We start from the raw sequence: 13,339 nt of genomic DNA on the forward strand, positions 1-13,339 counted from the left end.
CCCTCTCACCTGACGTATGTTCTGGGGCCCACACTCAAGCATCATGCCTGTGGAGGGGCGCATGCATCCATGCACCCAAAATAACTTTTAAAGTATTTTTACTAAGCCATCAAGCAGAGTCAGCTTATCTAACACTCAGAAAGACTATCTTCAGAGGTTCAAAGTAAGTAGTAAAGCCAAGTGGTACAACCAGAATAGATAAAGACAGAACTGCATACAGTTCTGACAGGCTCCCCCTCCTAAGCGGTGTGGGGTGGCCCCAGCACAGGAGGTAAGGGGAGAGTCATCAATTCAAGGTCATTCTCAGCTACAAAATGAGTTCAAAGCCTACCTGAACTTCATAAAACCAATCATAAGAATGAATAACAAATTCCTCTTCTTGACAAATATTCTAGGAAAGAACCAAAGACCTCCAAAAGTAAAATGTATATTTCAACTTCACAGTGGAGATTCAGCAGGAGAGACTGCCCAAATCTATCCTGCAACATCTCCCCTTATAGGACACCTTCAATTTAATACAAACAACTATGCTTAGGACAGTGAAACTACAGATGGGTTACACTGGCAAAGTAACACACTCAGAGAGCTGAACACTACTTGAGCAGGTCTTTACTTCTGCTCATTTGTGAGTATCAAATGAAACAGCTCATCAGGCTTCATCCCAGCCCTGGGAGAGATGCTGACCCTACTGCACAGATGAGGAAAGGCAGGATGAATGACTTGTCAAAGGTAACTAAGCAAGAGGAGAGAATCTCAGTCTCTCTCTCTCTAACTATGGATCCCTACAACAATGATGTTGGTGGCCCATGTAAATGTAAGAGACTAAACAGTTAGCTCCCTTTATAAAACATAACCAAACAAGACGGGCGGTGGTGGCACACGCCTTTAATCCCAACACTTGGGAAGCAGAGGCAGGCGGATTTCTGAGTTCGAGGCCAGCCTGGTCTACAGAGTGAGTTCCAGGACAGCCAGGACTCCACAGAGAAACCCTGTCTCGAAAAACCAAAAAAAAACAAAAACAAAAACAAAAACAAACCATAACCAAACAACTAAATGCCTCTCCCCATTCCCAGTTCTTCACTTTGGAACAGCATAACTGCTGTTATGAAAAGCTTCCAAAAGTACTTTTCTTAATATTTAGTCATAAGCACCAGAATGATAAAATAACCTCACTGAAATATGAAACTTTATATGAGCCATTAATCCACTAGCTCTACAGAATCCAAATCCTCAGACCTCAATGAAAGGGAAATAATATTACTGCAAACTCTCATACTAAAGAGCAGAACCCCCTTTTTCAACTGCTAAGATTCTATTTACATAAACCTTTACACTTATAGGTGCTGGAGAGTTGGCTCAGCAGTTAAGAACACTGGCTGATCTTACACAGGACCTGTGTTTATTTCCCAGCACCTACAGGGTGGCTTGCACCCCTCAGTAACTAAGATCTGACTCCCTCTTCTGCCCTCTAGGCACTAGGCATAAGTGGTGCAAACACATACATGCAACAAAACATCCATACCAGTAAAGTAACATGTAAGAAGGCAATCTATAATCCATGTCTGATACCTACAGAGCTATTTCTGATTGGTCTTCCACAAAAAATCTATCTCAAAGATGTTCAACTTGGAGGGTACTCAACAATCACTCAAAGAGTTATGGATTCTAAGTAACCATGTGGCTGCTAGGAACTGAACTCAGGTTTTCTGAAAGGGCAACCAGTGCTTTTAGCCACTGAGCCATTTCTCCAGCTGTGTAAAGCTTACTTTTTAAATGTCTAGTTTATGCTTTTGATTAGCTTCTTTATAAGTATATGTGTATGTTTACAAAGCATATAAATTTAAATAAATATATGCTACGTTATTATCTGAGGGATGAGTGTTTCTTGCAAGCAATCCTAATGATATTAATAAGGTTACCACTACATATCCATAAGGGATACCCTGGATTTAACCTGTTAGCTATATGGATGCACTTTGGTGTAGTTTGTTCACTTGCAGTTGTGAAGCTTGAACTCTGTGTCTCACGCCTGCTAGGCGAGTGCTTGACCACTGAACTACATTCCCAGTTCCAGTATGTACATTGTCACTACCTCTTCAGTCTTTCCTTTTTCCTATTGTGTGCTTTTATAGGTTGGCTTTCTTTGGAAATAGGAACCTAGACTGGCCTCAATTTCACTGTGTAGCCAATGATGGCCTTGATGTCTAAACTTCCTGCCTCTGCTTCTCCAGTACTAGATCACATGAACACCTCTGACAGCTTTGCCCTGTGCCAAGTTTATGTGGCGCCAGGGCCAGGGCCCAGGGCTCTGTGCCTGAGTGGCGAGCCCTCGGTCACCTGAGCTGCATCCCTAGCCTCAGCACTTTCATGAACAGTGACTTCACTGACCATTCATCACCATCTAGCTTGTACTTGGGGCGATCTAGTACCTTATCTTATGAATGGATAATGAAGCAATTTACCTAAACCCTCACAGTCTGTGACTACAGCTAAGACTTCAAACGTCAAATCACATCACCCCATCCCAGGTGTTTCCCATATAACGTTGCCTCTTCACAGAGTCATAAAACTAGCTACATGTATAATCCCAGCACTTTGGCTGCAAGGCAGAAGGATCCAGAGGTTAAGGCCAACGTGGGAATGAGATATCTCAAAAATACTAAGGGCTGTTGGGAAAGGTGATGAAGACTTTTACCAGCACTCAGGAGGCAGAGAATGGTGGATGTCTGTGAGTTCAAGGCCAGCCATGGATACACAGTGAGGTCCTGTCTCAAAGAGTAAAACAACAACAACAAAAAATCCACTAACTAAGGCTATAGTTCAATGGTAGAGCACTTGCCTAGAGTACCCAGAACTTGACTTCAATCTCTAGCATGGCAACAAAAAAGTCACAAAACCATACTGTCTGCCCAATCTGCAGAGGTCTATTACCAACAGTGTCAGGCAACCATGAGAGACACCATAGAAGTAACACAAAGGTAAGAAAGCAAACAGGTTTTTATTATGATTCCGTGCAGTACCCAATATAAATCTCACCAACAACCCTTCAGGTAGGCCTGGAATTCCCACTGTACAGACCTGTACGGTGGCTGTACAAGAGGCTGAGTAATGTGAAGCCACAGGTTTAAGTGGCCTGGCAATGATTTTAACTACATGTCATGCCACAATACCATACTGTCTGCATGGTATCACAGCGATACTGCCTTCTGGTCAATTAAAAAAAAAAAGAATGCCAGGCGGTGGTGGTGCACGCCTTTAATCCCAGCACTTGGGAGGCAGAGGCAGGCAGATTTCTGAGTTCGAGGCCAGCCTGGTCTACGGAGTGAGTTCCAGGAAAGCCAGAGCTACACAGAGAAACCCTGTCTCGAAAAAACAACAACAACAACAACAACAACAACAACAAAAAACCCAAACAAACAAACAACAAAAAAAACAAATGTAACTTCTTTGGTGAAAATATTTTAATATTCCTTAAAGCCACTCACAGTTGAAGCACATACCTATAATCCTGTCATTGGATTGTCAGTGGAGACAAGAGGATCAGAAGTTCAAGGAGAATATGTGTATATCCCAGAGTGCGAGAGCTGAACGGGGAGCCTGAGAACTAGGCCATCCCTCTATGTGTGTACATACAGCTAAGCATCTTTTTTTTCCTTTTTAAGTAAAGGCTCTTGCTGAATTACTCAGATCGGCTACTTTCTCCTGCTCTAACCTCCCAAGTGGATGAAGTTTCAAATGTGTGTCACCATGGCCAGTTTTCACAACTTGAAAGTATCAAATAAGACTAGGGAGATGTCTCAGCAGTTAAGAGTACTGGCTGTTTTTCCATGAGACCTGGGTTCAATTCCCAGTATCACGTGGTGGCTCACAACCATCAGTAACTCCAATCCCAAGGAGCCCCAAATGCACCAGACATAGACATGGTACATAGACATACATGCACACAAGCCAACTATACACAAAAGAGAAATAAATACAAATTTAAAATTTTAAAAATGAAGTGTCAAATAGCAAAGTATCAACCATCCTCTCCCTTGCTGTACTTCACTGTACTCTCTCAGACAGACTAGCTGACAGGAAGGTGATGTATCCTTAATACATCACTTCTGTGATGGCCACAGAAATCACAGAGATATTTTTGTCCTAGGTCTTAATTCTGTCAAATCCTGTGTATTAGTTACAAAAATGTGGGCCCACTCAAACTATGAGTAAATGTAAACAATTAACTAGAGGTAGTCTGTCAGAGTAGCCCGTCTCTCTAAGGGCTTTCACCAAGCCAGAACAAGACACAAAGACAACAGGATGCAGAAAAGTACCATCCCAGAGTCTGATATCCCTCTGCCCTGGGAATAAGTGTATCAGTCAGTCTCACACAAGTCTGTGATTACCCCTCAAGTGAGAACTGTTAATAAGGGACAGTGTCAGTAGGAAAAAAAAAATGACAAAGGGGGGGGCTCTCGCGCCTGTAATCCCAGCATCTGTCAGGTGGAATCGGGAGGATCAAGGATTTCATTGGCCAACCTCAGCTACATACTGAGTTCCATACTAGCCTGGGCTATGAGACCTTGTCTCAATAAACCATAGGAAAAAAAAAACATGTAAATATGACACTTCAAATACTGTTAAACCTGGAAAGATCACCGAGGGACTTCTCAAGGGAAAACATATTTTTTAATTAGCTTTAACAAGTAATGGAGAATTATGAATCCCCAAGGGGGTTTCCTTTTGTAGGAAGCAGAACGTTTGATTAACACAAGCTGCACTTACAATGCAAGGTAAATTGCTTTTAACAAAAACGTGTGTTCTGGAAATAGATAATATCCAAGTCCAACTGGATGGGCCAATAGAGCTGACTTCTGGAAGGACTAAGAGCTGGGACAGGAGTAGACAGAAATGAAAACAAAAACAGAACAGGAAGAATGAGGCTAGGAGGCGTGGTAGGGGAGGTGGGCTGGCTGGAACCCAGGAAGTACTGACTGATGGAGATGGATAACTCGGGACTAGGGAAGGAAGTGAACACCTAAAACCAGAGCCTGAGCTATGCAGCCAGTCCTCCTTTCCTACAGTAGAGACTGAAGAGCCTGGCTTCCTGACTCACAGCTACAACCCCAGGGCTCTGGAGGCTGAGGCACCTGGGGCCAGTCAGAACCTCAGTGTGAGTTCCACAACAGCCTGGGAGAACAGTGTGAGATCCTGTCTCCTAAAAGCAAAAAGAAAGCGATATAAGCTCACCCCTAGGGAGGTAGAGAGAGCAGGGTGAGGAGTTCAAGGTCAGCCTTGGTGGCATATTGAATTCAGGCCTGCCTGAACTACACAGACTCATTCTTAAACAGAAATTAAAAAGAAAGGAAACTGGCCAAGACTAGAGATAACGGAGCTCAACCACGATAGGCTGTAGAGACATCCAGGGAAGGATTACCGAATAATGCTGGGGGTACATACAACTCAGTGGCTCTTCCAATGCTTTTAAAAACTTATTAACTCTTACTCCTCTGCTTACTCCATCTGACTAAGATGAAGTGTACCAAAATGTACAGGGTGGTGCAGGAGCACACCTTTCATCCCAACAGAGATAGGCTGATCTCTGAGGCCAGCCAGGACTACAAAAAGAGTAACCCTGTCTCGAAAAACAAAATGAAAAAGTGTAAAATGCATTAACTTTAAATGGGAGAACTTTATGGTGTTATGGTGTTTGCATTATATATATATATATATATATATATATATATATATATATATATATATGTCTAAAGTGTGTTAAGCTGGAATCATGTGTGATTAGTTACAATTAATTTGTTCATTGTAAGAGTACCCTCACAGTCCCTCATTCCGTGGGTAAGGAGCCTCTCTGTTGTAATATATTAATCTCAGGAGAGAGCTGTATTACAAACACAGATACAGCATTCAAAGAAGGGGGTCTTTCTCTCCATTTTTGCGCTTTAATTTTGTTAGATAAAATTCTACACCATGTTGTGTGGAAGAAAAGCGTTTTAATGTAGGGTCTGCCTTGAAGTAGTATATCAGGTTTCTTGGGGCAGAGAGTCATCTAGGGTCTAAACTTTATGCAAGGGGAAAATGAACCAGTGTGAAAAGATGGGGTCAGTTCTAGAGAAATCCCCGGTTTATCATGAAATAATCACAGACATCTTATCTCTGCTACCCACAAACTGGACCATACTCATGGTGGCACTTCCGCCTGATACTTGTGAAGACAGATGCTTTGCCATAACCGCCGAAGTTTCTGGAGAGCTGCCCACTGACGCAAATTAGAAAGCCATTAGGGGATCCACCTGGGTGAAGTTAATCGCCACGTCCAGTGCTGGGCTCCCCTTCAACCCTCCCAGTGTAGGAAAAAGATCGGGGGAAGAGGGCGAGCGGAAACGCCCGATCTGGTCTAGGCCCCTCTCAGCGCAGCCGGGTTTCAGGGAGCCGCCCCTTCACCGGCGAGAGCCCAGCCCCACCCGCCCTCACCCGGGGCCGCGACCCCAGGGGAGGAGCGGACCGCAGCCAGCGACCCCGGCCGCGGCGTACGCAGGCGCCGCCGCCGCTGCTCCGGCCGGGCCTCCCCGGGAGCGATAGGCTATCGATTCAGCTGCCTGTCGCTAGGAGCCCCGAGGGAGCAAGGCCTACACAGCCCGGCCGGAGCCCGGGCCTCGATTGCACCACTTTCCCCACCCCAGAGGGGAGACCCTGGAGGCAAGTAGGCCCAGCTGAACTGGGTGGGGGAGGAGGCGAGCAGCCCAGCAACAGGAGCCCCGGGGGAAGGGGGTCTTGGGGCCCACCTCCCACCAGTACGTCTCCCGGGGGTCGTCCCGAACCCCTGCCTCTCGAGCAGCGCATCCAAGTTCAGGCTGGTGTCCCTGGGTCTCCAGAGCCCTCGCCACTCTCGGAACCATAATAAAAACAAGACGCGGAAGAGGCTACCACTGCGTGTTGGGAGATGGGATTGGGCCCTTCAGAGAGCCCGGGGGAGGGGACGCCTCTCAAGCTACCCGTCACCACCCGCCCGACCCCGCCGGCCCCACGGCGTCCGGCTCTGTCACCGCCGGCCTCAGGCTCCGAGGCCCCTTTTCTCCACGACACCGAGGACCGGGGCTCGAGCTTCCCCTGGCCTTTGGCGCGCCTCGGCCTCCCCCCTACCCCTACGAGCCCTCCCCCCAGTGCCCCCCGCACCTTTTAAACTACGCAGAGGAAGAGTTTGCCATCCAACTTAGTCAAACCGTAACCTCGTCCCCCTCCCCGACCCACACTTGTAGGGCAGGGATCTGGAGGGACCACTCTGCACTTGGGATAAAGCGCATTAAAGACCTGTCAACCATTTTAGGTCTTTTTTTTTTTTTTTTTATAAAACACCCCCCCCTCCCCCCTCTTCCTTCCCCCCCCCCCCCCTCCCCCCCCCCCCCCCCCGCAAAGGGATTTATTTTAAACCCAAACTTCCCACCGCTGGAGAGGGGTTGGGATGGGGGGGGGGGGGGGCGGGGGGCCGCGGGGGGGGGGGGGGGAAGGGCAAGGGGCGGCTGGAAGGGGAGCGGGAGGCGCGGGGAGGGGAAGGGAGGGGGTTGATTTACCTGAGACCAGCCACTGGCCTCCATTGTTGGAGAATTCAATGGCATTGACACAGCCGAAGTGGCCGAGAAGGTCCTTCTTGTAGAGGTTTCTGCAGCCCCGCAGGCGTCTCCTCTGAAAGTCCTGAGTGAGCAGGGGGTCCCCATGCAAGCCCCGCTGGGACAAGAAGCCCACCACTGACCTCATGCTGCCCCCCAGGCCAGCTCTCCTCTTCATGCTGGAACCGCCGCCGCCGCCACCGCAGCTCGCGCCGCCGCCCCTCCCTCGGCAGCACGCCCAGCCGCCGCTCCCCTCCCGTCCCTCCCCGCGCGCGGCGAGCCGGAGGCTTCTTTAACCAGCCATGGCAGACGGAGCGAGGTGTGCAGACGGTCGGCGGCGTTCGCCGCTTCCTCACGGTCGCGTCCCTCCCTCCCCTTCCCCCCTAGGCTCCGCCTCTCCGCCTCCTCCAGCAGCTGATCCCCCAGCTGCGGTCGCGCTTCCGCGGTGCGGGGCTCTTCCGCCGGCCGCCGGGCCGGAGAACGCGGGCGCCAGCTGCCCCTCCCCCGCGGACGGCTGCCCAGAGACGGCGGGCGGCGGCTTGCAGCGGCTGCTGCCCGCGCCGAACCACGGTTGACTCAGGATGGCGGCCCTGGTGCACCCCGGCGCGCCGCACTCTGTGAAGTTGGACACGCGTAACGATTAGAGTGGCAGCCGGCCTGCGGGCTCACCCTCCTTCCCTGGAGGGACAGCGGCTCGCCCAGCGCTGCTCGCCGCCTCCTGGGGCGCCCAGTTCCCTGTCCAAGCGAGCAAGCGAGGGAACCCACGATTGGACTGGACGTCTGGAAGGAGGTTGTCTGTTGTCAGTGCACCTGCCCCCTCCAAAAAATGTATCACCACCCTTCTGTTCTCCAAATCAGTTTTCTAGTTGACCCTCACCCTCCAGCCTATCAGTTAAAAAAAAAAAAAGGCAGAATTGTTGAAGCTGATAGGGCACTTGGAATACGGGGATGGGTGTGGGGGGAGGTGGAAAGAGGAATGAGCTGATATTAGCCCTGTAGTAGAGCATATGCTTTTAGCATGCTTCAAGCTCTGGGTTCAACCTCTAGCACTAACAATCCCCACCCCCACTGCCAAAAGAAAGTGAGAAGAAAATTGCCAAAATCAAATTGAGAAAGCCCTCTGTCCATTGGTTCCAGATGTATTTGCAAGCCACAAGAAACATTATGGGAACATAGCAGTATCTTATTTCATTGGTAGGGGTGAGGCTAAAGGTCTTGAGAATGGAGCCCTGAGGATGGATGCACAGCTGTTAACCAGCAGCCACAATACAGGCCAGAAGTAGCTGCCTTTCAATAGTGCAGGAGTCCCCAAGTTGACCTCAGCGAGGAAACTGGGTAAGTGCCCTGGAATTTTACCAGGTAAAGTTGAAAGTCCCCTTTTCAATGGAGTGCTTTTCCAAGAAACTATCCTCTATCATTAGTGGTAATTAACTAACCTGAATTAGGCAGGTGTCAGGTTTGCCCTTTCAGTTTAACAGGAGTTACATCCTCAGGACCAGAGATGGCACAGGAGTGGTTAAATACAACCATTGATGAAAGATGAGCTAAAGAAATTCTTAAGACGAAGATGGGGAACTAGGAAGAGGTTCACCTGTCAAGCAAAATTATCTTTTTGCAAGTAGTTAATTCGAAAGTTCATATTACAACATTCTAAACTTACTAGAAGGTCACCAAACCCAAAAAAAAAGGAGAATTCAAATGGAATATATCCCTTAAATATGAAAATAAGTAATACTTTTTTTTTTCTGGGTTTTTCGAGACAGGGTTTCTCTGTGTAGTCCTGGCTCCTGGCTGTCCTGGAACTCACTCTGTAGACTAGGCTGGCCTCAAACTCAGAAATCCGCCTGCCTCTGCCTCCCAAGTGCTGGGATTAAAGGTGTGCGCCACCACCGCCTGGCAAGTAATACTTTTTTAAAAAAATGTATCCTGTGCACACTGTGGCTTGTGCCTGTAATCCAGGGACTTGGGAAGTAGAGGTAGGAGAATCAGAAGTTCAAGGTCAGCCTTTAGGCTATAGGTGACTCTGGTCTCAAATAATAGCAGCTGGGTGGTAGTGGCTCATACCTTTAATTCCAGCAAGAGGCAGGCAGGTCTCTGAATCTACAAAGCAAGTTCAAGGACAGCCAGAACTAGACAGAGAAACCCTGTCTCAAAAAATAAACAAAACACAGTAAGTTTTGTTCACTTATTGCAAGGTTTTTCCCATCTCAGTTTCTTTGCTTGACATGCTCAACTACACGTTTAAAAAGGGCCCCTTGGCTGGGCAGTGGTGGCACATGCCTATAATCCCAGCACTTGGGAGGCAGAGGCAGGCGGATTTCTGAGTTCAAGGCCAGCCTGGTCTACAGAGTGAGTTCCAGGACAGCCAGGACTACACAGAGAAACCCTGTCTCGAAAAACCAAAAAATAAAAAATAAAAGGGGCCCCTTGTCGCCTTTGTATTAATAAGCCATTATTTTTGCCTGCCTTGTTTGCTTAGGGTAGGGAAGAGAGGCCTAGTACTGATGTGTCTAAAGTGGCCTTTCTGTGTCAACATACGACACATACTTTCTCCCCTCTTAAGTACATACTTTAATCCACAATTTTAAATATGACTCTTTTCCTCCCCAATCCCTGGAAAACCTCAGCCTAAAAATAGTTCAGGATCTGGTCACAAGCTTGCTCGGTTCTAGGGCTTTGTGGGAAGTTTCCTAACTGTTCAATGACCAACTAGAGCAAAGATGTAGGACCACCTAGTCTTTATCCTGCAGTTAATCTGGATAGATTTTATTATCTCATTTTGACAAATCTAGGGATTAAATCTAGAGCCTGGGCATGCTAAGCAAGTGCTCTACCACTGAACTATCCCCTTAGCTTCTCTGGATTATCTATATTTCTGTAGATAGAGTTTCCAGTGAAAAATTAAAAAGCATTCATTCAGTTCAGTCTGAATTTTGGACGAATGGTGAGTTGCATTTTAGTATTAATATATCCATGAACTATCAGGCATACACTTTAAAAATAATTATTCGTTGTTCTAAAATTCAGACTCCCTGGGTATCCTATAACCACCTGCCAAATTAACTCTATCAAAACAGTTCACTTGAGGTGAAGCACCACATTATTTATTTCCTTATATTAAGAATGTAAAGGGGGCTATAAGCTATTGTAAACGGGCAGTTTTGTGACAGTTTACCAGCCTGAGTAGTAGTCATAGACCTTGTAAATAGGTAGCCTTGGCAGACAATACCATCTCAGATAAGGACAAGCAAATCATAGGCAGAGCCATAGCGACCTGTCCCCTGAACCCTTACCCAGCCGATACCCTGTTCTGAAAGATATCTGTACTCCCCCTGAACACCCACACTCCAGTGTCATCCCCTTCCCCACATCCTGCCTTTCTGTGTTTATAACCCCTGTGTGAATGAGTATAAATTACAATTTGAAAAAAAAATAAATTATATTAAAAAAAATGTAAAGGGGGGCTGGAGAGATCGCTCAGTGGTTAAAAGCACTGACTGTTCTTTCAGAGGTCTTGAGTTCAATTCCCAGCAACCACATGGTAGCTTACAGCCATCTTTGATGGAATCTGATGCCCTCTTCTGGTGTGTCTGAAGAGAATGACAGTGTACACACATAAAGTAAATCTTAAAAAAAAAAAATATGTAGGGGTCTGAAGAGATGTCTCCGAAGTTCAGAGCACTCGTTGCTCTTGTAACTTCACTTCCAAGGACTCGATGCTCTCTATTGGCAAATGCCTTTACTTGTTGAGATATCTCAGGAGCCCAGTATTTTACTTTTTTTTTTTTTTAATTTATTTTTAGCCAGGTATGATGGTGCATGCCTTTAATCTCAGCACTCTGGAGACAGAGACAGACATATCTCTGAGTTTGAGGCCAACCTAATCTACAAAGTGAATTCTAGGACAGTCAGAACTACACAGAGAAACCCTGACAGGCATCCCCTAGGGCCCACTTGTCAGTGTTTGCTTAACTTCAAAGCCTTCGACACACTGATCTTTGTAGGGGAACCGAGTAAGCCACCACCACCTGCTCTGGTGCTGAGAATCCAACCCAAGGCCACCAGCATACAAAGCTACACTCCAACGCTAAATATAATCATTGAAAAAAATTACGATTACATAGGGTTATATAAGGCTATTAATGATATATATGTTATTTTGAGTTTGGGGTATTCTTGAGATACTATGAAACCTAGGTTGAAGTGTCACAGATTACAGATGTGATGTCAACATGCCTGATGATGACATATTTGTTCAAAAGAAAGCATAACTTCAGCTGTAATCTCAGCACTACAGAAGTGGAGACAGGAGGATTGAAAAAAGTTTGGGGCAGTATACTCTATGTAGTCAGTTTCAGACCAGCCAGTACAACACAGAGACCCTCTCAGAAAAAAATAAATAAATAAAAACAGAAAGCACACTATAATGGAAATGCTTCTAAATACCATTTTTCAAAATTTCCTTTGGAACAGCTTTTGAAAAGCAGTTGTTTTCTCACTTGTCAAAATGCCAACCCTACATTGGAACAGAATTTAAAAATATTGTTTCTTAGTATCTGCAAAGTAGTGTACAACTGACAGCTGCCTTATTATCGTTGACAAAGTCAGCAGACTGTTAATGCTTGACGTTTTGTAAAGGCACAAGTTAAATTTATAGGTTCTGACAACTATCTTAATACTGGACGAGAAGCACCTATCATGGCTGTGGATAAAACTAGTCCCTTATTGATCAACCGTACCTCACTGCAGACAACTGTATTGCAGCGGTTCTCAGCCTTCCTAACGCTGCAGTCCACTAGTGCAGCTCCTCACATTGTGCTGATCCCCGACATAAAATTATTTCACTGCTACTTCATAACTGTAATACTATTATGAATCATACTATAAATATCTGATACACAGGATATTTGATATCTGACCCACAAAGGGATCGAGACCCACATATTGAAAACCGCTACTATTGTAAAGCTCTTGCTTTGGGGAGCTAGAGAGATGGCTCAGAGGTTAAGAGTACACATTGTTCTTACAGAGCAATGCAATATTTTGAATGGCTCTCAACCCCCAGGTAACCCAACACCCTCTTCTGGACTCTGAAGGCACTCCCGTAATGTGCATATACCTAAATACACACATAGTAAAAAATAAAATCCTCTTCTTCCTCCTCCTCCTCCTCCTCCTCCTCTTTCTCCTCCTCCTCCTCCTCCTCCTCCTCCTCTTCTTCTTCTTCTTCTTCTTCTTCTTTTTTTTTTTTTGGTTTTTCGAGACAGGGTTTCTCTGTATAGCCCTGGCTGTCCTGGAACTCACTCTGTAGACCAGGCTGGCCTCGAACTCAGAAATCTACCTCCTCTGCCTCCCGAGTGCTGGGATTAAAGGCGTGCGCCACCACCGCCCGGCTAAAAATAAAATCATCTTAGGAAGAAAGAAAAATCCTACTATATAAGATATAAATGTCTATAAAAAATTAACATCATTTCTTGCCCCCCCCCCAAAAAAAATATTACTTGGGAAGCGCTAGCTTCCGTCTGTACTATAAAACTCTTGGGTATTTTGAGAGTCTAAAATGGCTCAGAACCATCCAGTCAAAACAGAGGTGAAAACATCTATATAGTAAATAGCAAAGCTGAATTTATTTTGTCTTTTCCTTATATTTAAAAACTAGTAGCTGGGTGGTGCCAGTGCACAACTTTAATCCCAGCACTTAGGAGACAGAGGCAGATGGTCTGCAGGGCAAGTTC

General features: G+C 46.2%; 1 protein-coding gene across 2 annotated transcripts in view; it reads right to left on the reverse strand.

Annotated features, from left to right (window-relative positions):
• Positions 1-8,009, reverse strand: part of Dcaf5 (DDB1 and CUL4 associated factor 5) — a 101,053-nt gene extending 93,044 nt beyond the window's left edge. Inside the window, exon 1 of one of the 2 annotated variants that reach the window (XM_028789248.1) lies at positions 7,569-8,009. In XM_028789248.1, coding sequence (XP_028645081.1) covers positions 7,569-7,782 — 214 coding nt within the window. In that variant the 5' untranslated portion in view covers positions 7,783-8,009. The remainder of the gene's footprint in view (positions 1-7,568) is intronic. The other variant, XM_028789252.1, reaches the window with a different exon arrangement.
• Positions 8,010-13,339: the final 5,330 nt, after the last annotated feature.

The sequence above is a fragment of the Grammomys surdaster genome, unplaced genomic scaffold (genome assembly GCF_004785775.1).
Source record: "Grammomys surdaster isolate TR1022 unplaced genomic scaffold, NIH_TR_1.0 127, whole genome shotgun sequence".
In the NCBI taxonomy this organism is placed as follows: domain Eukaryota; kingdom Metazoa; phylum Chordata; class Mammalia; order Rodentia; family Muridae; genus Grammomys; species Grammomys surdaster.